At 45.0% G+C, this 26,362-nt stretch overlaps 1 protein-coding gene across 1 annotated transcript in view; it reads right to left on the reverse strand.

The window, feature by feature from the left end:
* ZMIZ1 (zinc finger MIZ-type containing 1) overlaps window positions 1-26,362 on the reverse strand; it is a 216,135-nt gene that overhangs the window by 16,684 nt on the left and 173,089 nt on the right. Inside the window, exons 7-15 of the mRNA XM_026036589.1 lie at window positions 14,731-14,845; window positions 12,289-12,506; window positions 11,328-11,526; window positions 10,069-10,341; window positions 8,312-8,494; window positions 5,944-6,118; window positions 4,462-4,648; window positions 1,522-1,732; window positions 223-328 (exon numbers count right to left, since the gene is read on the reverse strand). Of these exons, the coding sequence (XP_025892374.1) occupies window positions 223-328; window positions 1,522-1,732; window positions 4,462-4,648; window positions 5,944-6,118; window positions 8,312-8,494; window positions 10,069-10,341; window positions 11,328-11,526; window positions 12,289-12,506; window positions 14,731-14,845 (1,667 nt within the window). The remainder of the gene's footprint in view (window positions 1-222; window positions 329-1,521; window positions 1,733-4,461; window positions 4,649-5,943; window positions 6,119-8,311; window positions 8,495-10,068; window positions 10,342-11,327; window positions 11,527-12,288; window positions 12,507-14,730; window positions 14,846-26,362) is intronic.

Raw genomic sequence — 26,362 nt, forward strand, 5'->3', positions numbered from 1 at the left:
ATAAGAAAGTCCTACTTGGAAACATGGGTCCCTGGCTACTTTGTTACCACCACCAAAAAAAAGAGGCCTCAACATTTAATCTAAGTACATGAACTTCCGGAAATTCCTGACAGATGCAGGTGGAAGTTTTCAGTAAGCAACCATATATTGTGTAGAAACAGCTTATCACAGCAGAACAGAGGCGTTCCAGAGGGCCGACACACACCCGGAATGGAAACTCACTCTTAGTGATGCAGTGCTCTGCGGGGAGGAGGCGTTTTTTTAGTAGACCTTGCAGCACAGAACGAACGGATGGCCGGTGCACTAACTGCAACACGAACAAGTGTGACTGAAAGAAAACACATTTCGTTACTAGCGGAGCCAAATATACATGGTAAATATATTACTGAATGGAGCTGCATTCTTTCCTTGCATGTGTGACTTTGGAAGAGTGCAATGCATAAATATGAAAGTTGATTCTACKCTGTTGAGTGCACCCTCCCTTAGGGATATTCTGAAAGGTGCACAGGACTTTGCTCCAGATTGCAGGAGTGTAAAACACTTACCACTGACTATATTGGCTTTAAGAAAAAAAAAAAAAAGAGACACTTCCTGTACTTCCCTGGTTCTTAATATTCAGAATATACAACAACGATGCATTCATCTTTTGTATCTGGGTTGATTCTTAAATCCTTGGATTCCCTGACATCATCTTCCCTACCTGTCTGCCCTCAAACTATGCTGGAAGTTGCACAAACGATTTACTGTTAACGTATCTGGAACTCACTGAATCGTCCTCCCCACCAGCGAGTAGCAAGAGCTCATTGTGGATTCATAGGACACTACCCCTGCTCTTAGCCACCAGATAAATGATGTTACGCACAGAAGAGTCGGTGTGAAGCAAAGCAAAGTGGGTGGATGGTTTTCTGTCAAAGTGCCTCCTCTCACTGTGACCTTGGGAAGGATAGCAGCTTCCTTTCTTGTCAGTGACAACAGAACAGTCAAATTCTCAGCCTGTAGCGCATTTAACTGCCTGCACTATAACCACAGTAATTGTTCCTGAGAGCAGCCGAACTGCGTACAAGGAGAAAGGGGAAAGTTCACCATGGCCAGTAATGATGGGGATGAGTTACTGTGTCAAACCAATTGCAGTGTGATCCTCTAAGTAAACAAAATTACTCAAAGTTACTAGTGGACAAGTGGCTGCAGCAAAATATCCCACTTTTATATTAACATCTGCTAGCAACATTTTTTTTTTTATTTCACAAGCAAATATTAAATAGGCAAGAGATCAAAATCCTTTCCTGCCCTAGACTATGGGTCTTTTCAGATACGCTGGGAGGAGAGCACTAGATTCTACAATAATTCTACAGCAAAAATGTCAGTACTAGCACTCTGTACTAGTGTACAAGCAGGCACCTTCCCAGAAAGAAGGATGGAAGAAAGGAGAGGAAGGCTCCTTCATCTCCAGCTGCACTTGCAAACTGCACCGAACAGCAGAGTCAGCAGCAGCAGCTGCAGCCGTGAGCTCAATGTACTTACACAACAACATGCTGTGACTGTAATTTGAATCGTGTTTCTTCCTGGCTGGCAGACGTGCTTTAGGTGCAGAGGTTTATGAGATGTCTTGTTGTCGCCACGCTCGATGGTAAGTGGGGTTGCATTAACGCTGACCTGCACTGACGCTGGCCAGTTTGTGTTCATTTGTCTGTCTTCATGGTGGTAGCATTTGAACTGTAGTTCCAAGTCAGACCTGTAAAACAACCGATAAATCTTTTTTTTCCTATTTTTATTCTCCATTGTGGAGGGAAGTCTTTTAGATGCTAGGAATATTTTTTTCTGATCAGTGAGACTATTCTGGAATTACTGTAAATAAGAGATACAGCATACTTCATAAAGAAGCAGAACGTCATGATGAATTAACGACCTGAAAACATCACAAAATTACTAATAATATTTTACACTCATAAAGGACTTTCCAAGGGAACACCTCAAGTCAAGYCACTTTGCAGATGCAAACAGACTGTGGAATGCTCCTGCAGAAAGAAAACGTTGAGTTCATCCAGGCCTTTCAGCGTGCTAGAGGTGAGAACAGCAAAGTGTAATACAGCACGAGCTTGCACTGAAAGATCACGGGTACTTCACTGCTTTGGGGCTTTTCAAACAGCAGTTGAACAAACTCTTTCCAAGCACAGCATTTTCAGGTACAGCTAGTCCTGCCTTCAATCAAGTGAGCGACAAAGGTAACGTGATCCCTATTTCTTACTTCACACGTTTCAGTGATTCTAGGCTAACACAGCCATGGATTAAATCTCCCCAACTMGGAGTTTCTTTCAGAGGATCACTGTCTCCCATCTTTCTTCCACTAAATTCCACACATTACTATCTCCTTTAAAATTAGGCTTATACCACCTCCAAAGAAAGGGAGAGGCTGAGAGGAAGTTAACCATAAATTAAGTGGATAGACAGTATGAGTTAGTGTTGTCTTTTCTACATTCAAAAAAATGGTGCCTCTAATGTGAAAACCAGGCACATTAAAAGCATCCCTGAAGACTCTTGAGGTCTGCTGGAAGCAATGGTGATGACAGGGATCAGGAGCCCCTCGTGTCAGCAGGCACAAGGCTCTGCAGTGCCACATTATCCATAACTGAGCCGTGCTAACACTGGGCCAGTCAAGGCAGCACTATTCCTGCCTTCAACCTTCTGCTCCTCATAACCAGGAAGAGTTCCCAATGGGAAAAGAAAATAGTTGTGTTGCTAGTCATTATGTGTGCACAACTGAAGAATTTTACCCGATATTTTAACTGGCAGAAAAATATTCAGAATTGGCTCCACTCCATCATTTGCTATAAAAACGAAATCCATCCACACATGCGACTAATTCATTTTTTTTGGAAGTTATCCAGCCTTGAGGTAAATTTGAAATGACTTCATTACAGGACCATCCCTTCTCCTACTGTTAACAAGCTTCCCAGAACAGCAGACCCAAACACAGTCTACCTATGAGTCTTCATTAAAGTAAGTTTAAATAAAAGGCCGTGTGTTCGGTGAGCTAGGAAAGACAGAGCAGATATTAAGCAACAGCCTCATGCCTCAGTGCAGCACTATAAATCTACCGAATGAGCCAGCACAATCCCCAGTAGTGATTACTTATTAATAAGAACCAGCAAATAACTGCCGAGGCTCCCCGTGCTGCGAGTGCTCCACGCTAATGAAATGCAAGCAAGCAGTAACTGACCTCCAAGCTAGGTGTTAATTACTGGACGTGGCCTGTGTGAAGCCTCTGTCCCCGCTGGCGCCGGCTCCCGACCCCGGGCACGGGGAGGGCTCCGTCTCCTGCTCGGCACCCCGCTCGGCCCCGCCACGCCACAGCGGCCTCAGACAAACGCCCCTGAACGGGGAGATCATCCTCAGGTAGAAAAACGCTTGGGATGCAAGGTGTTACTGACTTTAAAGACCAAGGGGCACCACGCTCTAAGAGAAACGGAATGGGAGGCAGGTATGGTCTTCAGCAAAGCRTGCTGAAGACACAGGCTTCACTGGCTCAGCTGCTACACCTGCAAAACAATCTCCATCCAAGAAACCAGCTGATCTCCACAGTGTCCAGAGACACATCCAAATAGTACAGTCAGCAAACAGGGCAACACTGAAATAGTTTCTGATAAAAACAGAACGAGAAAACAAGTATTTAAAACCTTAAAAATGAAGAAAGATCAAGGCTCTGGTTGTGATTTGACTTCCAAGCCATTCTACAAGCATGATGGAATCAACACATAGTCTCAATCACGTAGGCTAATATGTGAAATATGTGCAATAAAGCTTCACCCAGAAAAACTTCCTCCACGCTGACAGGTGGTTCTTACTGTAAGACTTTGTATGGGGAAAGCTGTGCCCTCTTTCTGGCCTACACTCTCTCGTGGAGTTAGAAATTTAGAAAGCTAGTACCTGAKGTTTTAAAGTATCTAAGCACTTATACTTCCAAATAGCCTCCCCAAGCCTCTGAATTGGGTGCTGTTTTTCCTGTTGTCAATTTTCATTATCRGACAGTTTGCGCCATTTAATTTCAGCAGAAACTATAATGGTCCTGCCTTGTTTCTCCTGCAACTAGCATTTCACAAGTCGCAAAGCATCTAGGATTTCAAAGTCCACAAAAATGAAGTCTATACTGGTGCCAGGTAGGCACGTCGCTCATCCTTGTACCAGGGTAGAAATGCAGGAACAGTTACAATTATTTTCCAGACACTGCAGGCATGCAGTGTGCTATTAGCAATGGGACACAACATAAATCAGGAAGCACATTATAATGCACTCTCTCTGGGACGTGACAGGTGGGAATATCTATGAGCTTAATTAAAGTGATTTTTTTCCATCTAGGCCACAATTCTTTAAGTGAAATTCGCGGCAGACCAAAATGAAGTTCAGCTGGTGTGTCATTTTTCCCCCGAGTGATACACGACTTCCTCACAGCCAGACCGAACTCACCTCCACATCAGCGTTTGATGAACAGTTGGCCGCAAGTGAAAGACGTGGTTGCTGACTGCCAGGTTGTGCTCCAGCCGGAAGGGCTCCAGGACAACCCCGTCTCTCACGGGGAATGTCAGGCGCAGCTCGTCGTTGTGGTTGGCTGGGATCGAAGAGGGAGAGAAAGCGTGAACTTTCCCTTTAGCATCTGCGGTGCAATAACAATGCGGATATTTATACAGAATAGTGGGAAAAGACACAGCGATCTGCTACTGGGTTTAACTCGGCAGGTTCACACAGACAAGAAAATCCCAGGTTAACTACATTATTGCAGTTATACAAGTGAGAGGGCTCAGGCTGATAGCTACAGCAAACTCCACTCTGCTACTTTGGCCCTCTCACCAGTAGGACCCTACCACTCTGGACCACAAACATAAACCAGACCTGGCAAGTGCTTGCTTTTATTGCTGGATAGGTTCAGTGTCCAGGCTTACTCTGTTAGCAGAAGATTGACAACAAGGCTCTTAATTAGGGCCAACTGTGGTGATGCTGAGCTATTTTTCTGCTTGAACTGGGATACAGACTGGCCAATTAGTTTCGACTGCTTCATCAGCCGTAACTATCCAGTGACCGATGACCTTGGATTGAATAGTAATTGAATACTTACTCAATTACTATTGATCTCATAACAGGAGGTTTTATGGTATATATCTTACAGCTCATCTTTGGGGGCCAAATGTCTTTAAACACKGTGTTCTTGCACAAATAATATTGCAGGTCACCTTTCACTACCTCATTTGTCAGCTTTCCCAAACTCCAAGCATTGGTAGCAAACTGCTAATGCAGCAGAGGTCCTTTTATAGAAAATATACGAGTTCTCCCTATTCCCTAGTAAATGATATCTCCTATTGTTCATCAGTCACTTCAAAACCTCAAACATCTTGTGCCAGAGAGATCTTGTTATTCCTGTACTGTTCCCAGCCAAACGTAGCTGTGAGGTTGAGTGGCTTTGAAAGGAACATATATCAATTTTTGGCATRCTACTGAATATTCTTAAGAAGTCTGTATGGAACACAATAGAGGTACCGTTATAAATATTCACAGTCTTTGCTATTTTGCAGCAATGTTCAATGAACGGCTTTGTCCTTGAGCAAAATGTACCACAATGGAAGTTTATACAATAAACAAGCCTACCAAACACGTGTAAAGCAACTCAAAATTAAGTGTTTTATCCTCAGGAAGCACATCAAAGGAATACTTTGGTAGTAAAACCCTTACAAGATTAAGAACTTTTCTGATACTCTCTTTCAGAAGTGGTGAGGGAACAGTAATATTCTCTTTCCTGCCCACCGACTCTGGGAGCCTATGCTGTGTGGTGGGGCCACACCACCCAGGGCTTACCAGCCTGCCCTTGCCCACAGCAGCAATCCCACCTTGCTTCCAGACCCTGCAACACCGCAGCAGAGAATAAACATCTAAAGGAGGGTTCTGTTTGCTACTCACTTGGAGGTGGTGGTAAAGCATTGATATTTGGCTTAATGTCAGGTGGGAATGGTGGTTTGACATCCTGGTTGGGTGACAGGTATGGAGGAATATTGCTCCCTGGAGTCATAGGTGGTGTGGGGTTTCCTGGAACAGGTGAATGAGGGTAATTTGCCACAGGTACAGGCCTTGATGGCTAGAAAATAAATAACATCACATCGTTACTACAGTCAGAAAATAAGAGTAACAAGCCTTGTGATCTGTACTGCTCTGAAATACTGAAGGCTACGAGTCATGTAGGGTGCCTCTGTCTCTGGAAGGGTGAGAAACCACAGAGTGTACCCACGGGGCCTCCAGGAAAAAGGCAGACCAGAAGAGCGAGGCAGGAACCGAAACCAGCAGACCAGCCAGCTGAATTCAAGCAACAGCCACATRCAGCACGGCTGCTGAAGACCTTCCTGCAGTCCCCTGCACGCTCCTCCGACAGCAACCTGCCGTTCCCTGCGGCCTCTCCACACCTCTCCTACCCAGGCAGCCCTGTGCATCTCTTCATCTTCTACCTTTTATTCTGTACATTTACAAAGAGTAGTTTCCCTTTGCTCTTAGTTTGCTACGGATTAAGACAAACCAAAATAAAACTGATTGGTAATTTTGAATAGCGGCCATAATATTAAAGCACCACTCTTTTTGCTTCTTGCAATTCAGGGGAGGGTTGCAGATAACAAAATAAACTAACAGCAACGATGTCAGTGAAGCTGACATTGAACAAAGAGGCAACTGCTGGTATCTTCTTGCAAGAGCTGGTCTACTACCATCCAGCAGAAYATCAAAGATTAAAAGCTTTACAGGCAGCCCAAGTTTCAGGGCTTCAGATTTGATTTTATATCTAAAAGCTGTACTGTTTTGCCTAGGGTACTGTAAAGTACACAAGGAGAGTGCTATATTCTGAAATCTTAGGTATTTATGGTCCCAATCATCTTTTTTTTTTTTTTTTTTTTTTTTTTTTTTAACACATACAATTTCCATCCAAGATTTCCATACAATCTTTATGGTCTGAAGGTACAGGTCCTGTCCATGGCAATGTGGAATTTTGCCCCCTAGACCAGATCATTTCCTTCTTGACAAGGTCTCTTATTTTCTCACTGTTTCCAGAATAGTTTACATTTGAATGTGAAATTTGGGATGCTGTTCAAAAACCAGAGTGCCTGACAGAACTAGTCTATAAACAGAAATCATAAAATCCACCCAAAATAAGCACATGTAAAACAGATTTTTAAAATCTATCATTTTAAAACTTCTGAGAGAAGATCTGCTGCCATTACAGCACACGTGGCTGCACTGAAGCCGCATTCGCCGTGGCTGATCATCCATCTTCCTTGTCACGGCCTCTCTGACAGTGAACTGTAAAAGTTGCCCCTGTGCAACAAGTCTTCCCTTGGGTGCATCCCTGGTAAAGGGGACTTTTTGCTCTCTTTTTCATTTTTGCCCTTGCGGGAATCACACTAAAACAATTCCATTTCAAGATCACCATGTATCTTAAACTCTTTCAGCCTAGATTCAAAATAAAATGTAAGGCAGAGACTTGAACAGCTAATATTTTAAGAGTAGGTCACATTGATGCTCCTCCCAGTTTTCATACTCACTGGAGTACCTGTGTGCAAAAGAGGCCCTCAGTCCATACAAAGCTGCCCAACCTCAGATGGTCCTCAGTATTTGATTGTCCAATAATTTGGACAATCCAAAGTACTCAGGATATATCCATGAAAGAGGTTTTATGCAATATTTTAACAATTCTAACTCTTGCCCCAAACAAGGGGCACAGAGGGGAAAAAAAAAAGGAAGGAAGGAAGGATGGAAAGATAGTAGAAAAAAGTCAAACATTGTTTTAAAGATGATTCTGCAACTGCAAGAACCTTTAACTGTGGGCTGGTTTAGTGGTTCTGACAGTGGCTCTGTAGGTCAGAACTTGGGTTGTTGCAATGTGGAAATTGTCTCTTATAAGTTTCCAAGCTGTTTTACTGTAGAGTGCCGTGAATAGATCAAAAGTCCCATTATGTACTTATTTATTCAAACACTCCAAGCACTCATAGCATTAATTAAATATAGCATGTTTATAAATGTAAAGTGAAACAAACATTCTCCTGTAATACCCCCAAATGAGCTGCAGCAACACTCAGTTCTCTTCACAAACAATTCTGAAGTCACAGCATGACTTGGCTTATTAACTTGATGCTGTGATATCCAAGATACTACTATAAACACTGTTTTTTAACCCTTTCTTTCCTTTAATTACATAAAACCAGTATCGACGAAGTCATTTTTAGTCATTCATCTGTCTTCATTCGTGAACTTCTACCAGAATGCAATCAGATAACCTAGGAACTCTTACCTTGTAATACTGCCCCATGTTGACTGTGGGTGGAGGGTACTGCCCTGTGTTTTGCTGGCTTGGCATCCTCTGTCCAGGATAGCTGGGAGACGTAAGGGGTCTTGGAGGGTTGGGAGTAGGGTACTGACCAGGCTGGTTTGGAAACTGGCTATTTGGTCCATACTGCTGGTTTCCATAATTTGGCTATTTCACGACAAAAGAAAGAAAACAAAAATCTGTTTCATGCAGACCAAACAAACATCAGACCAACCAACCAACAGAACCTACAGGTGAATCTGCGTGGTCATAATGGCAATCACACATAAAATCAGGCCCTGGTGGTTGGAGATGAATACTCCAATGCATAAAAGTCCYGTAAACCAAAGCAAGATAAGAGACTAACCATGTACTTTAACCACCTAACAGCTCAATACAAGTTAGAGGTGGCCAAAAGCACCTTGCTAGTGCTAGCTGGTGCTGCGCTGCACTGCTGGGGTCAAAGTCATGACAATCATAACCATAATGGTAAGAAGATAGCCCTTTGAAAATCCACTGATTAATATGGTGTCTCCATAGAGAGAGCTTTCAAAAATCAATGAACAAATATCATCGACCGAATGTGCACACCACCAGCCAAACAAGCCCCTAGCACTTAGGGCACTGTTTGGTATTAACTTTTTGGGCCGTGATTATATTTACTTGCAATGACACACCTGCTTCTGAGGCAGCAAAAAGGGATTTACAGTCTTCCCTAAAACATGAAATSTCAAGATAAAAAGTAATTATCTGAAAAGCCGCATTCTATGTTAACTTATTTATAGAGTAAGTGTGACARTATTTACAGAGCAGAAAAGCCTTCTTAGAGAAGCAACTCCTGCAGGAGCACATAATTTTTTATGTCTTTTATTATTATTATTTGTTCAAAAATTCATTTGCAGACCAGGAAAACTGAATCTTGAATACTTAAATGTAGCTCAATAATAAATGTTCACTACACTTTATGCACACCATTGTACTCTTTTTGTACTGTTTACTATGAATTCTTACTACCATTCCTACAGTCCAAGTGATGTAATAATATTCAGAGCTCTACAACAGGAGTAACAGATATTGCTGGAGACTTAGTACATAATTTCACCAGGAGGTTATCTCTAAAGCTTTTACTTGGTGGTAAGAATTGTAAAGACACTTAGGGGCATGTAGATGCCAAGAGGTGGGGTTCTCAAAAGCATCTGCTGCCCAGTTCCACCTTCAATAGTAACTGAGGACATTAGTGGTGTTTTTTTTTCTCTGTCATCTTTCTATGTGACAGATTTCTCATATTCAGAGCCGAAGTGTCTCACCCAAAGACTTAATACAAGTCAATGGGATTATAATTTTCTCTGGGAAACCACTCAGCTCTCACATAACAGCAGGGGAACGTAGACAGAAATACCACACTCCAAATAAACTTATATTAGATAAGTGCAAGCACAGAGGAATTTGAGCTCAGCATGATTTATAGTTATTCCAGCACCTATGAAAATCAAGCCTCGGGAAGTTTGGAAAGCAATTGATCTTTAAAATAAATGTTATTACTATTGATGTTTATACAACATATGCCCTGCATTTCCTTAGAACATTAAAACAATCTGAGGAAATGCAGACAACATATGTAATGTGCTCAAATGAAGCTCTCACCTTCACAGGGACGTATGCCACACGACACCCAGCGTGCTGCAGCTTTCAGCCAAAATAACATTGCATGCAAAGTGACACAGCATCAGGGAATTTCCTACCTCTCCCGGGTACGGTCTCTTTATGCCCTGTATAGGCAAGGACTGGGGCCGGGGGCCCGGGTAGGCTTGCTGAGGCATCCGCTGCCCGTGGGTGCTGAAGGGGCTCATGCCAGGGGGCCGAGGCTGGTTCATGCCCATGGGCGGCCCGCTCATGCTGGAGGGCGTCATTCCTGCTCCCATGCTCGCCGGGTTCATGTTGCCTGGCATGGAAGCAGGGCCGCGAGGACCGGGCTGGTTCATAAACTGGTTGTTGTAGGCCTGAGTTGGACCCATCTGGAAAGAGGAACAAACCTTCAACGGAAGAAGAAGAAAAAAAAAAAAGAATAAAATGCGACATGCATTTAAAATGGGAGGAGGGCTGAACATGCTTTTCGGGGAGGGGAGAAGGGACGGAGTTATGTCGCATTTTCTTTAAATGTTCTTCAGCCTTGGATGGGTGGTGATGTTATTGATAATACAAGTTCGGTTGAAATTGTACAAGGTGTAAGAGGAGAGACAGAGGCACTAGCCTATGGTGAGCAATTAAACCCCTTAAAGAGGCTGGTCTGCTCCTCTAAGGCAATGGGGTTAGGCAGTTGGCTTGGTAAACAGAGTTTCCAAGAGATTGTAGTTCTTCATGTCATCAGCCATAGCAGCCCATGCATTTCAAAACTCACTGAGCTTTTTTTTTCTTTTTTCTTTTTTTTTTTTTTAACTGAACTGATCAAACCCTCATTTATTTTAAGAAAAAAACAAAAACAAAAAAGTACAGGAAGTCATCTCATGCATGATGCACCAAAAACACATCTCTCAAAGTTGTTCTCATGGACAACATTATTAAAGAGGAAATATCTCTTATTCTACTTTAAGTGGAGAAAAGAAACTACCTGCTGCAACTGACAACATTAAATTATTAATTACAAAACCTATTCCAAGATTCAGCAACATCTCACTGGGTCCCACGTCTAAAAGTTCACAGGGCAGGAACAATATATCATGTTGGATGTGGCTGTAACTTCAGCTAATCTTTGACTTTTTTGAGTGGCAGTCTTCAAACCACAAAACACAGGCAGGCAACACGTGTTGGGGAAAGCCCTGGGTACTTTGGGGATTGATTCATATGTRCAAACACACATTCCAGCAGCCTCCTGCAAGCACTTATAGGCCATCCATGCACAAAGAATAGAGCAGGCGCCCTAAGGAGTGGAGGAGTAAGGAAAACTCACTCCTCACAACTATCCAAAGCAGGTGGGGATGATGCATAAGGGTTCCTCTCTTACCGGTCCATACTGGTTCATGTCCTTGTTCTGGGTCTCCTGAAGGGCGGCCACGGTGGCTGTGGCCGTGGCCGTGGCCGTGGCAGCGGCTGCAGCAACGGCAGCGGCGGCGGCGGCGGCCGCTGGCTGCGTGAAATCCGCCGGCGGCCTCGTGTGCGGCGGGATCCCCATTCCCGCAGGGGCGTTGGGGCCGCCGGGGTAACTAGCAGGCAAAAGGAGAAAGAGAGAGAAAAAGAAATAAACAAAATTAAAGCACGACTAGTGTCTGGGTTTGTATTTGTACTTAGGCCTGAGCTCCCCCGGAACTGTTGCAGGTGTGTAAATGGGATGCAAGTGTTGCTCCAGTCCAGCTAAGCTGGTTTTAATATCCTTACTCACAAGGGATGGGCAGAGAAAGTCAAAATCTAACAAAACCCCGGCTATTAAATTTTGGCATATTTTACAAATGTAGCATTCACTTCTCCCAAATAAAAAACCACGAGCTCATCTCTTAATAGAAATCTTCCCCCTATGTCTCTTCAAATTTTTGCTGTGGAGCACCTCTTTTGTCAGAAACACCCCATGCACAGGAGCTTCCCGGTGCCTCGTACTCAAGCTCACTTCCCCATGCAGGCGAAGAAATTATACCATCAATACCTCTCACATCCTGGCCTTATTAAATGTTAATTATTCCTAAGCCTGTGGTCTGTTTAACAATCTCTGTTAATTAAAACTTTATTTTGGGGGTTTATTAGAGCTAATTGATTGACCTAAGCCATTTCCATTTACTGTGATGAATTTCATTGCAGCCTGGGTAGCTGATTTCTGAAGCTGGGGAAACAGTATGCGCTTCATTTAGCCAGCATAAAATAACTACTGAGCCTACATAACCCAAATAAGCCCACAACACTTCTGTCTGGTCACTATCACGAGAGGTTGCACCAAACGTGTACATCATTTCCCACCTCCCACAAACAAATCTTACCTCCCACCAAAACCGCCGCTTCCAGGATAATTGGGCCGCCCATACATGCCCTGCTGTAGGTATGGCTGAGTGGAGCCTGCCTTGGCTGAAAATTGTTGCTGCTGCCCAGCAAACTGAGGGGAATTGATGCCAGGGTTGCTGGTAGTCATCCCAGAAGCCATGGGATTTCCTGCTGGGTTCATAGGGTTGTTAGCATTTGCCATCGGGTTTCCCAGCACCTGTGAGTAGAAATATCAGAATGAGGAGCTGTACCTTGATTTACTTCAAGCAAACTGCTTTAAGTTAAGTGGCTTTGCTGAATTCAGCACACTACAACGTAACCATGCCATATTCTGAACTGCAGAAACAGGCACCTGTCGGAGTCTGAGTGCAATGATTTCTGATGATCTTTTTTTGCCATTTCAAACTAACAAGAGCCTGATCTCCAATTCTCCTTCACAGGACCTACTCCGGATACCATCTAGTTAACAAACACCCTTGTTTTAAAAGTTGCAGTAAGGAACTGCTAGAACGTGTTCTACAGGTGACAAGTTCATCTGATGAAGAGAAGATGTTTTGTCTTTGATGCAGTACTTGAACATGTCTTGCAGATATTCAGTCCCACAGGCATACTGTAAAGGAAATTACAGATGCAAAAACTGTGTAGAAGTATTTCAAAAACTTAATCCTTTCTTGAATCTAAATCTCTCTAAAGTGCACAGAAGTCTATTTGTTAGTTTTTAGCACTTCTTAGGGAACAAAACACTGTGTTTTTAAAAGCACCCGGTTTGTTTGTTGGAAGCATTTGGTTTTTATTTGAACTAAAAATGCTGTGACTCCCACTGAGAAAAAAAAAGCATGGTGGTTCATGGATTACCTGCCTGAACATCTCTCTTGATTTTGGAAGAAAAAAATCAGAGTTTTTGCAAAAGGCCAAGTCACACCTCAGGGTTGACTTCATTCCTTTTGGGAATTTGTGACCTGGAATCCAGGAGTTCAGCTCTTCCCTCCTTTCCCTCCAGGAGTGGAAAGACTCACAGGAAACTGTAACACTCAGAACAGCTATAACCAAAATTCACGTTTCAGAGCTTCCCCCCTTCCATGCGATGACTTGGAAGAAAGCATTTCCTCCTCTTCCTCACCAAAGCACGTTGCTCTGAAGTATTGTGAAGTGTTTAAGTAACACAACRATGTCTCAAGACGGTATGAAACATTATGAGGCATTTTTTATTATTATTATGTGTGAACTGAACATTATTTTTAGTACTAACTCCATTTTCTGCCCCATGCCACTCCAGTTCTACAAACTAGTATTTCCTCGGTTGCTTCCCTCCTGGATGGGGTACCTTTTCTTTTAGGATGTCAAAAAGAAACCAACAATAACAGCTGATATTATAGGTCTTATAACTTGCTACCTGTTTTTACTTTTTCRAACAAGTTTTTGCTGCAACCAGTATTGATGTAACTCATGTGGCTGTCTATGTGACCTGGCCCCAAAATAATGTCTTTTAGTTTTAAAATGCCTTAATCTACAATGAAATTGTCCTTTTATTTTAATATCAGAATATTTTTTCCTAAACAAAGGGGAGAAAAAAAGCTAGAAAAAAAAATCATATGGAATTTACTGATGCTCAATATGGAGGAAAAAAAAAGTGCAACGGTCAGGTTATATTTATGTGCTGTTTGCAGACATAATACATGGTGATGTGTTTCATTCATGGTGTAAGAGCAGCACTTCATYCATGGTATAAGAAAAGGATGCAGTGTCTGAGGGCATGATTTGTGCCACATCCCTCGGAGGGCAGACCATCGCTCCTAATTGGCAAAAGTCGCTTTGACTAAAGCTGCTTCTCTTTTCACAGCATAATTCAATATGCATTGGAGAAGAAAAAGAGATGTAAGGACAGAGAGAAGAGAATGAACATCCAATTAGTACGGCTCTCGTCTGGAAGCCAGGATCATGATTTTGCTCCAGTGCATGCTGAAATCTTCCTTGCAGAGTAAGGAAGCATTAACAGGAGGGTCGGGGAAGGGCACAACCCTCCAGCCCGTAGCCAGAGCCTCAGCAATGAGGCAGAGCTGGCAGAGGATTTTCAAATGGCAGAGGATTTGAAAGCCCRCTATTAGTATGGCACAACCCTGAGTAAAAATGTCAGGAACTGCCATGTTGTGAATGTATCTAGAAAATTCAGTTCTATGGAAACCGCTCTTCATATTGCATCTGGAATTCCCAAGAAGTTGGGGATTACCCCAAGYCACGCTTTTAGTGTTAAACCATGCAGCTCTGGCAGATCTCCTGAGACCACCAAAGCAAACACAGCTGCAGAAAACCCCAGCCTGCCTGGCAAGCAGAACTCGCCCGACGTTCCCGAGCACAGAGGTGTTCTCCAAAAGAACTTCCAGCTCTGCAGACATGACTCGCTACTCACACCTGGGGGAGAGGGAACACGAACCAAAGCTTACCTGGCTTTGAGAGGTATTAGTCACACCCCATACTGTGGTGACCACGGATAAAGAACCTGGTGGCTGGTTGGTATTTTGCTGCCAAGGAACAGAATCGTAAGGGAAAGACCCATCACTGTGAAAACAAAGGTGTGAGAGAGAGGGTGAGGATTCAGAAGCTGAAATAGTGGGAAGTTGCTAGTGGGCAAAAGGGGATTAACATCAGGCATTACCTTAACTCTACTCATTTTTCTCTTCTTTTCTTTTCTTTCTTTTTTTTTTTTTTTTTTGGTATGAGCCTACTACTTTTAAAGGCTTGCTGTTCCCTTTTTTGTTTATTAATAGCAAGGTGACCATATCAAACAAGACAGAATGAATGAGGTCCTTGACTTAAGGATGGAGAAAATATATTCAGATATAGGAATTTTATCACAGAGCTCTGCTACCAATCACAGTAAAGACAAGCTCAGAGGCAGCCTTTCAGACAAGAACACTATGCAAGTTGCTCAGAAGCACTTCTGTTTTTTTGTCTTCTTTTTTTGTCTTCTTTTTGCAATCTGTCTCAAGCTCTTCAACAATCACTGCTTCAGCTGCCTCATATCAATTCAATTAGATTTTGAGACTAGACTGCAGCTCCACTGTCTGCACTGGGTCCCCAAATGACCAGAAGAGCCTTAAAGGAATAGCAATTCAACATCATTTGGAAGACTAAATTGAAATTCAGATGGCGTTCTACCACACGATGGATAAGCTGCATGCCAAGAACAGTATTAGCTAATCAGCATTCTAGAAAATCAACTGCAGATATACAACACATCTTTCAGATAAATATGTGGATGAGAGGACTGGGTTTTTCCATTAGCTTTGTCCACAGACACAAGTAAAGATGTCTCAGAGTTCTTTTCATAGGAAAGCTTTGGGGATTGCAAAGTGAATATAGGCGATGCATTTCAAATTAAAACAATCCATACACCTAACAGAATTAATGCTAAATATGCTAAATCCAGTGAGGGAAACTGTTAAGCTCCTAACCACAATGTGTATCTCGGTGACATTTACTGGTTTCCACATTATTAATTAGTAAATTGTACTTTTATTTGTGCATATGCTCATGCACAGGGCGAGCCCGCTCCTCCTGCCACGCACGTGGGGCACCAGCATCAGGGACTAGGCAGGGTCTTGCCCCTCTGCCTCTCTACAGCACCCAGTGCAGGTCGCTCAGGAACAGCAGTGGCATTGCACCCAATACTGCCAGCACACACACTAAAGTCTGCCTATGTCCCAAGTGACTGACAGCCTAATAACAGCAATAGCAATGTGTAAGTTAAAACGAAATAACAAACACGTTTTACAAGCAACTAGCAAATTGCAGACAAATTCCTTAATGCTTAATTCCCTAAAACCACAGTATTAGAGCATAGCTATGAATTGAAACTGACCCGTTTGTTTCAAAATACTCAAATTGAATTATATAATAATGCAATCATTAAAATATTGAAATGAATTATATTAGAAAAATGAATATTTTCCCTTAACAAATAATTAGGGAAAATGAATGGAAAGCAGTAATTCTACATAAGATGCTTGACGTGTAATGTCTACCCTGACAGCACCTAAACAGAACCAAGGGTGAATAAGGATATATTTTACACATTGCAAGCAGTAAGTCTGCTCAGTCCCTTTGTCTTTAACATTTTTCTCTTAGAAGGCTAACCATCCTCCTAATCTCATTTAAAAGCTCAGACGATGGCTTCAGTGCCTAACATTTGCAAGTGATGCAATGTTCAAGCAAGTCCCTTCATCACTGTGGAGAYAAATGATGACTAAACCAGAATTTGTGACTCCTGTGGAGCCTTCCTCTTTCCTTTCTGCTCCGAATGATGCCTCCTACTTTACCTCCTTCTCCGTCTCTTTTTGACAATGTTTGTTCTGTGGGTTTTTTTAATTATTATTATTTTTGTTCCTGTTGTTGTKGGTTTTAGGTCTTTATAGCATGCCTGAGTGTTTCCAGAGGTGGCTGAGTGCAAGGAAGCTCTTGCCGTGACKCAGGCAGTTAAGGGCATCAGTGCAGCCATCGCTCCGTATTCCCCACGGATTTCCTAGGGACAGGTAAGAGCCCCTGGAGGTGGGGCAAGGCAAATATTGCACTAGTGTTCCAGTAAATAACGAGGGTAATGACAGACAGGGACCAAATCACTAAAAGTCACTGGAAATCCTCGTAATGAACATACCCCATACGGGATGTATGCACAGTCAGACTTGGAGCTAGTGATGTCTTAACCTACTGTTAAAAAGTTGTATCTGTTTCGTCTCTTTGCCCCAAAGCAGGCTCTATCATCCACTCCTCTCATAAGGGGGAGAATTAATATATCATTCACCCTCACTTTCCAGCTAGAAAGTCACAGCACTGTTTGGTGGAAAGCTGCGCTAGGCTCTCAAAGATTAAATCTCAAAGATAAAATCACTTTGTGCTCTGGTACAGACCTGCTAAAATGGGAGACCTCTCCAGAAACCCCAGTGTTGKCACATGCATGACAAGTCTCCAGAATAGAGCACACAGCACAATACATGAAAGCCAGAGGAGACCATCAAGCATTGAATCACACGACTGCTATGTTACCCAGCATGGCATTTAGCTTAAATCAGAGGCAACATTAGTAGGGAAATTACAGCAACACCGAAATAGGGACAGGGGTGTCTCGCAGAGGCCGCAGTGCGGCTCTCGCCACACCAGCGCGGGGAGCAGCTGCCGTTCAGATCCCTCCTCTGGCCTGGAGCAAGGGGATGTGCTGCAACACAAGCCACCTCAACGAAGGATGACTCGTCCCTCCTCTTTTCCCCCCTTTCAAGGTACATTTCTGCCCTCAACAACCACAAGGAATGCTTTCAGCATCCAAGGAAAACCTATGTGAGCATTGTACTGAAACGGGTTCAACCCAATTGCCATCTGCCAGAGAACTGCTTTATCCTCAGTTACTACGCAGTTGCAGACCAATCTCAAATGCCTCTCTTGAAGCCTGAAAATGGCAGCCAGTAGAGAAAGGATCCTCCACCTCCCCAGCCAAAGAGCAACGCTGCCCACAACGCAGCTCCTGTTGAGCACTACAAGGGTAATTAAGTCTCYGATTACACCCTGGAGGGCAGTGAGTCAGTTTGGGCTCAGCTGGAGTCCACTAAAAGAGTATCGACTATATTTATAATAGTGTTAATGAACCTATACCTACTACTGGTCTGCAGTAAAGGCCACACAGCAGAGGAAGCCATAGAGCAAAGAGGAAGAGATGAAAGGAAATTACTTCTCAAATTTGGATGTAGTGAAACTGCAATCAAGGAATAAGGAGGAAGGATTTCTTAGCTGCTGGCAAATGCACTGAAACCACTGGTCATGCAATGCTAATGTTGGAGAAGTAAGTTACCAGCCTAGACAGCTTCTCTGAATCCTGCTACTAGAGAGACAGGAGCGACCAGGAGTCCGGCTTCTTTGGGATAGTTAGGGATTTCACGTCAAATGCGCTGTTAGCTATTATATTAAAACATGCTTAATAAAAAGTGTGTTACATATAGCATATTACAACTAGTAATACAGCAATTTCAGCTACATGATTTGCAGCATTATTTGCAAAAGCCCCATTTAAAACACGTCCACAGCAGTGCAGACACAGGTGCCCCTACCGCGCGGCACTGTGTCCCGGGATCCGCAGCCAGCGAGCAGGACGAGGCCTGGGCCACTTCACGAGGCCGCCCCGTCCCGCACGGGCAATTCCCGGGCTGCGGAGGAGGGCAAGGCTGCAGGGACACCTTGTTGGATCGTTTTCCACGTGGCCTGTTGAGGAGGGCAGGTCACTAAGCCATGTCCCTGCTAAGGCAGCGCTCTGGTCTGAACGCCGACAACGTCTCGAGTGCCGCACAAGAGCCTCGGCTGACACCACCGCGCTGCAGCTGGCGCTCACGGCGAGCGCCTCACACGTGCCGGGCACCCAGCACCGCGCCGGGGCGGCAGCGACCGGTAACGCTGGCCGCCTCCTCGCCACGCAGCCGGTGAAGGGAGCGCTCCGAGCCCAGCCAGCCCCAGGGCCCTACAGCCGGCGGGATGCGAAGCCACAAGGGCCCCAGGAGAGGCCACAGCTGGAACAGGCAGCTCGGGGCTGAGGCTGGGCCTCGCGCCTGCCCCGGCTTCGTCGCTGGAGCATCCGCGTGACGCTAATGCCAACCACAGGCAACAAACAAGGCTACAAGCCTCCAAACAGGACGCCTGGCTCCTCCTCTGCCTCCCTTCTTTTGACCCCAGGATCCCACCCAACATCAAAGGCCCCACATGCCAAGCTCAGAGTGCAGCCCAAGCAGCTCCAGCASCGGCTCACAGCTCGCTCACTTCCCGGCTGACTCTGCTCTCCTGGGTTGAGCAGCACTCACGCAGCTTTAACACATGACGTGGGTGCAGCCAGCAGTCCCTCCTGATTAGGACACCGCTACGCACTTATTTTAAGCATATCATGACTTAAGACTCTTTTGCACAGCGCACTGCATACATTGAATTGTAACAGCTTTTTCAGTGTGTTCACATTATGGAATAGGCATAMCATCACCGCATTTCTATATTATTCTCACCAGTACAAATAAAGCTAACAACTTCTTAAAAAATAGAACACTGCTAGCAATTTCCTGCAATGCCAGGAAGGACTTCAGCTTTTGGGTTTTCCTCCATTTTAATAAGCTAGGAGTCTCCTACACTGTATTCCTAAATAACTGTTCAAGTGGATTTTAAAAAATTTGATTTATTTATGGCCAAATTTCTCCTGAAAATAAACTTGATCCTAACTACTACTTTGAAAAAATAACGTCACAGCAGAAAACTAAAATTTTGTTTCTGCTTACTAGCAATCAAAAACATTTCAGATACTTGATTTTGTTTTATTTCATTTTTAACACAACCGTAGACCTTTAAAAGGAAGTAACTGACTTCTCATTTTTCTTTGCAAATTTTCTCAAGGGAACAAAACCATCTTCACATACCTACAGTGTTTGGCCAGCATATTTTTATTGAAACGCTTGAAACTAGTTTAAGTTGCAATACTTTTAACTAATTCTTGGTTTCATTCACATGTATTAAAAAGCACTACTATCAACAATTTTCTTATCTCACAAAATTTATCCAAGTTATAGCCTTCTGTGCTGTATTTTCACATGGGCACCCTACACAGCTCATTCCATGTATACAGAGGAACATGGCAGAGCAAGGAAACAGCAGTGGAGAAAGGCCATGAGCATCACTGACAACCAGTAAGGAAATATTAAGAAAGGAAATATTAAGACAATATTAAGACAACAAATATTAACACAACAAGCAACTATCTCTGYATATCATCCCCTGCAAAGGAAACTAACAGCTGATTTTATGTACAGGTGCAGATATTAAAGATGAGAGGGAAAAAGCAAGGGTAGTATAGTACCCACAAACACTGATACTGGCTTTAGATAAGCTGCAATAATCTTGGCTGAATACTTTTGGCTGAAGAAGCCSTAAGTGGTGCATCTCTTCCTCAAATACATGCCTATATTTAGTGCTATTTGTACAAGTCGAAAGGCCATTGGCATAAAGTGGGGCTCCACTGAGTAATTCAGTAAATAATATATCAGAGAGGGTCCTGTTGCAACCACCAGGTGTATTTAGGAGCTGTGCGTGTTACAAGATCTWCTTTGCAAGTGTTCTGCAAACACATGTTCACTGCCATCCACTTCTTAATGCCATGAGCCCAGACACTGGTGTCTTACAGTGACAATATGCAACCCTCCCAAATTACGCCCCCAAATCTCTGCAGCCTGTCAGGTGCCTCCAGTCTTTCCAAGCAGAGGAATATGGTCTCCAACACATGGCAAAGCTCTCATCAGCCCCGCGCCAGAAGCACCAAGCACCTGCATCTAGCCCTTCCTGGCTAGGAAAAACCACCTCCAGCCGCATGTTGGTACGGAACATTGTCCGTGCCAGGCCATGAGCAACACAAACTGAAGAGGCGGATGATGAGTGGTTAGGGATTTCTTCATTCTTGTAAAGAGAAGGAAAGGTGTTTGGGCTGCAAAGACAGCAAAAGCTGTCTGTGAAACCAAAAGCATTCAGAAACTGTCCTGGGTGTACAAAACGCCCACAAGGTGACGGAAGGCTGCACCTCATCGGGCTTGCAGGTGGAGCAGATGGYCTGACGGAGCAGGCGGCTATGGCCATGGCCTCGAGCCTCTGCAGGCACCAGCACACGTTCCCAAGGGTGACCCGAGCAGCACGCACAGCGCAGAGCCCCTGGCGCGGAACGGGCGCTGCAGAGCGGGCCCGTGGCTCGGCAGGCGACACCGGCACCTCCATGGGCCGGCAGCCTYGGAGGCGCCGCGGGGAGCCCGGCCAGGCGCGGGAGCCGCGGGAYGTGGGCGCTGCACAGGGAGCACCGCCGCACACACGGCTCGTGTGACTGCTCTGAGCTGCTCACCCGGCACGAGGTGCCCGCCCGGCGCCACGCTGCACACCGGGACACACGCACCGGGACCAGCCCCGGCCTCAAGCTGCGTCCGGCCGCGTGACTCAATGAGCAGCGGCGCTCCCGAACCTGCCAGCGCCCTCGCCGCGCACGGCGCGCTGACCGTGGCGCGTGCACGCATGCCCACACACACATGCGAGGACACCGCCACCGCGCAACTTGGTGCTGCCCATGTGGAGGGGACGAGCGCCGCGATGCCGGYGCCGGACAGAGCTGCCAAGGCACCGGCCGCCGCCTCCGCCGCGGGGCCAGTGCCGTGTGACACCACGGGACTACAGCAGCGCTCTGATCAAAGGAGGAAGATTAAAGCATCACACCCAGCTCTATTGTCACACACGGGGACCACGCAATGCGCTGCTACAGCCCGCGCCACCACCACAAAAACCCGCCGGCACCGGCCCTGTCATTAACACGCCACCTGTTACCTTCTCCCAAACGGCGCGATTATCCCAGGCGGGCGCTCAGCGCGGGCCGGTCCTCCCCGCAGCGCTCAGCACGGCGCCGCTCCATCCGTGTCCGCGGCGGCTCACGTGTGCCGGCATGCGGGCGCCGCTCCTGCTCTCCCCCCGGCGCCACGCAGCCCTCCTGCTCGGCCCCATCACGGCGCCCGCGCCCCGGCACGCCGGGGCCCCTGCTCGGCGCCCAGCGCCCGCCGCCGCGCAGAGCCGCGCGCTGCCGCTCGCGCTACCCGCAGATCATGGCAGCCAGCGACTCCTTTTGTTCCGCGGGCCGGCAGCGGCGCGGCGCGGGCGGCGGGGCAGTCCCCGGCGCTGCGGGGAGCGGGACACGGCGCCCCACGTGTGGAGCTGGATCCGGAGCTGCCACGCTGCCCCGGCGCGCGCTCCCGGGGCCGCTTCCCCAGGGCTGCCCCGCTGGAGAGGCGCCGCGGAGCCGAGCTCGCCCTCCCGGCACCGGGTAGCGCCTGCCGCCCTTCCTGCCCACCGCGACCGCGGGAGCCCCCGGAGCACCGGGAAGCCACAGGCTCGTACCCGGAACGTGGCCCTTCTGGCATCGTTTTCTTAGGGGGGAATGCTGCTGTATTTTCATCTAAATGAACTGGTTACAGGTATCTCTGCAGAAAATACAAGATCCCTGGCAGAAATCAGAAAAATCCACCCAAAACGTAACACATCTGCGTTCGTGTTGCCAAATTATCCCTAAATTGAATGTACCCCCAGGAACAAATGCATTTGACATCATTTGTGCCCGCACCCCGCGGAGACGCGCGAGCGCGGGGGCCTGCGCGGCGCCGCGTCCCTGCCCGTCCGCAGCCTCGCACGCGTGGGAGGGAAAGTTGAACCTCCCCCCCGGAGCCATCAGAGCACCCCGCTGCCCGCGCCTGCCGCTGCTGCCCTCGCCCCGCACGCTCCCCCCAGCGAGCCGGGCATCAAAGCCGAGCTCAAGCGCAGCTCGCAGTGTCACCACACGGCGATCGCGCCGACAGTCAACAGCGGTAAAACCGGGGACGTGGCCACAGCTGGGTGCTTGTGCACGGCGATGCCACGGCCYGTGTGGCTGGTGGCTTCCCTGAGCACAAGGGGCAGACGGAGCCCTCCTGACACCCTGGGGTGCAAAAGCAGGACTCAGCACAAATCACCTGCGTTTGAGGGCAGCCCTCATGGAAACAGCGTTATAGGACCGCGATCATCGCTGAACAGTCAATCACTATCAGTTAGACGCCTTGACAAATCGGCTGCTTAATGCGCCCCRAACACTCGGGTGAAAATTGCTTTTCCAAAAACACTAGTTACTGTATTTTAAGAATTGTTATAGACAGGGCAAAGCACGAGAAGGTCAGATTTTGCTTCAGTCAGAAAACACACTTTAAATAATATTTGCCTGGTCCTTACCATGATTTTTAAAGTACCAGCTGATACTTTTTAACCAAAAAAAAAAAAAAAAAAAAAAAAAAAAAAAAAAAAAGATCAACCCTGAACTTTTGATCTATTATATACAAAGCTTAGAGAGAAAAAAGAACACTCTTAAGCATATATAACACTTACATGTACCAGACAGCAACACGAAGTCTAGTAGCAGCGTATTGCAGAGGAACCCTGACTCTGTAACCAGTACAGATGCCCTGTTCTCACACGTGTGCAAGGTGCTGTACACACGGTATGACAGAAACATCATCCTTGTCCTAAACCTTACACAGCACATAAAGAATACATATTAGAAGATTTTTAAACTGCTCATTTTTGTTTTCGGAGTTTATGTCTCTCCCTCCCTCCTTTTGCCATAAGGGTTTAGCACAAAATCATCCCACCTAAAATAAAATGCAAAGTTTTTTCATTAAAGAGATCCAGGTATAATTAACAAAATTTAGTGTTTTCACACAATTTTCAATTAGAGAGTACCAATCTTGGAGCTGTTGGCTCCCACGTTCTTTCAAGCTTTCCTCTCAGTTCTTTCCCATATAGCAGTCTACACTGAATCTAATACTAGCAGTGGGCAAGGTGGACACAGAGTCTCGGGGAAGTATTCTCAAGTAACTGCAATTCTGTCTTTACTATGCTTACAGCCTATGGAGCTGACCTTCTTAACACTCTTCTGAACAAGCTTTGTGCTGGTTTTCCTTCATGCAATGCTATTTTTTCAGGAATTTTGTTTTGATTCTCAAGGGCAGACAGAATCTAGACAAAAGAGACTAATCTTGCAAAATCTGGAGTAACACAGGTTGCTTTACTGGGTGTATTCTCTTATATTAGGATTTACCATTTGTTCAGTCCCTAATTACACTTATTTCATAATTTCACAGACAATAGGATGAAAAGACTTAGAAATAATCTAATTTTCCCCTTGATAGTGCTGGATTCTTCTGCAACAACTGTTCCTGTTCATCATGTGAAGCCACGACAGGATCTCTATCCACAGACTGATGTGCAGAACATGCACAGCTCCCTGTCCTCCTAAGAGACTCTGCACCTGACTTTTCCCTTTAACCATTTCCCTAATCCAGGCACTTTAAAAGTGACTTTGCTGCCACACAAAGCTGCCTGTGATGGCAAAACTGGAAAGGCAGCGAAAAACTTTGAAAAAGTTTCTACTCGCCTGTCAGAGCTGGATGACTTTTCATTTGTAACAAACCACAAGGAGAGGGTCCAAAGCATCCAGTAAAAATACAGACGCAGGAACTGTAATTCTCTTCCAGGAGCTCCTACCAATACTCTATACTCAGCTGTTAAAGAGGTTTAAATTGGAAAGTAGGGGACAAGGCCAACACTAACAACAGGCACTCTTGTAAAGCAARTCTAACCAATACTGGTATTTATAGCAATTATCTGAACATAAAACAATAACAACAACAAAATACTATTATATTACTAGTTAATTTGATCTTCTGTTTATTAAAACCTCTAACACAACGTGATTTGTATTACAGCAACTTTATCTTTGCGCTTTAACCAATCTTGACTGCCCTATGCAGACAYGAACATTATTCAGTCACTAGCTGCAAGACAGCTGCCAATTAACTCATTAATGTGGTAGACCAACGTTTTAGTAGAGAGAAGATAACATGCACTCAAAGAGTGCTCGTGAAAACACACCAGGCTACAGCAAACAGCTGTGCATTTTCCCGTGTCCACATTGACAAAGCAAGCATTATTATTATAAACTCAAGTGATGAGAAGCCTCCTAGCATTTGGGTAGGTCTGATCCATCTTAAACTCAATTGGGGTGCAATTCTCATCGAGTTTGACAAGACCTGGTCCCCTTTGAAACAAGATTCCTTCGGATTCACATGCAACAAGATTCACCATGCAATGCAATAAAGTGCCAAGTGGGGACTTGATCGAAGTAAAAAAGGCATTAAAATGACAATAATTTGTACTTCTGTAACACTGTTTGCCAGACACCTTAAAGTACCTTATAAATATTAAGTAAATGTCAACCCCCTTGAGTATTATCTGCTATTACAGACATTAAGACAGATTTGAGAAGATAAGACAAAGAAGTTAGACTATTCCCTATGAGTCTGAAAGCATGAAATTCCATCCCTCTGCAGAAGGCCAGCCCAAAGACTACAGGCTCTCCTTAAGTCCCCTGCAAATCCTTTAAGTAGGACTTAAATTAGATGCTATATGGGATTTAGGAGGTGGATAGGTCTCATATTGGTCCTCAACACAGGAATAAAGGTTATCATATGCATCTGTAAAAGGGGTCTAAAAAATGAATGAATCTCACCTTCGTTTTGAGCTAACTATTCCTACACTGCACTGGCTTTACCAGCAAGGAGCTGCTCTTTGAGACCCCAGTGTTCCCACAGCACAGCTGCCCCAGCCAGACACGGCGTCTGTGCCAAGGAGTTCACAGCCCAACTACCCATCCGGCCTCTGGACACAGGGAAYAGCATCTTCTCCTTCCATCCAGGGGGATTTCACTGGATTCTGTGCAGTATATGCAACCTACACACTGATTTAACACTTGATCATCTATTGTTAATGAAAAACACTGAAATAAAGAAACAAATTAGGACCAGACAGTTTCTAATTCTGCAAGTGATTTGYGTGCGAGTGCAAATCCCTATAAGCCATATATTCTGCTCTCCACAAGAATGTTTGACCAACAGCATCACTGTCAGAGCCCTCGTTCATCTACTTCAGTTTTTTCCTCGACTCAATTCACTTTTTCAAAATACAAAAAAAAAAAAAATCCTTCTAATGTATGTGTCTATTGTGTTTTACATCTGAATTCCTAGATTCACCTTATTGTGATACATTCTTCAGTCAGAATTTATTATACCTAGCTGAGACAAGTGCCAACTTTGACACGATACAGCTGTGTTGCTGTAGTGTCCAATACAATGAGATTCTAGTCCATAACTAAGKTCATGGTAATTTCATTTAAAAGCAACAGCAGAAAAATCCCTGTCTTGAGTACTTCAAGACAGTCTGGCTACAGAGGAAGTGTTTTTCTCATCCAGTAATATTTAGCAACAGGGATATATCAGATATTCCCCATGTCAATCTACATAAGGCACCTGTGTATGCTCTCTTCTAAATCACACATACAATGCTGTGAGAAAGCAGCTGGAAACCTTAACATCATATAGAAAATATACAACATTTTTTTTCTGGTTTGGATTCATACAAAAGCCTTGTAGACAGAAGCTTTGAGATGCTGGGAAT

This window comes from Nothoprocta perdicaria, unplaced genomic scaffold (genome assembly GCF_003342845.1).
Source record: "Nothoprocta perdicaria isolate Ctin4 unplaced genomic scaffold, notPer1 scaffold_180, whole genome shotgun sequence".
NCBI lineage: Eukaryota > Metazoa > Chordata > Aves > Tinamiformes > Tinamidae > Nothoprocta > Nothoprocta perdicaria.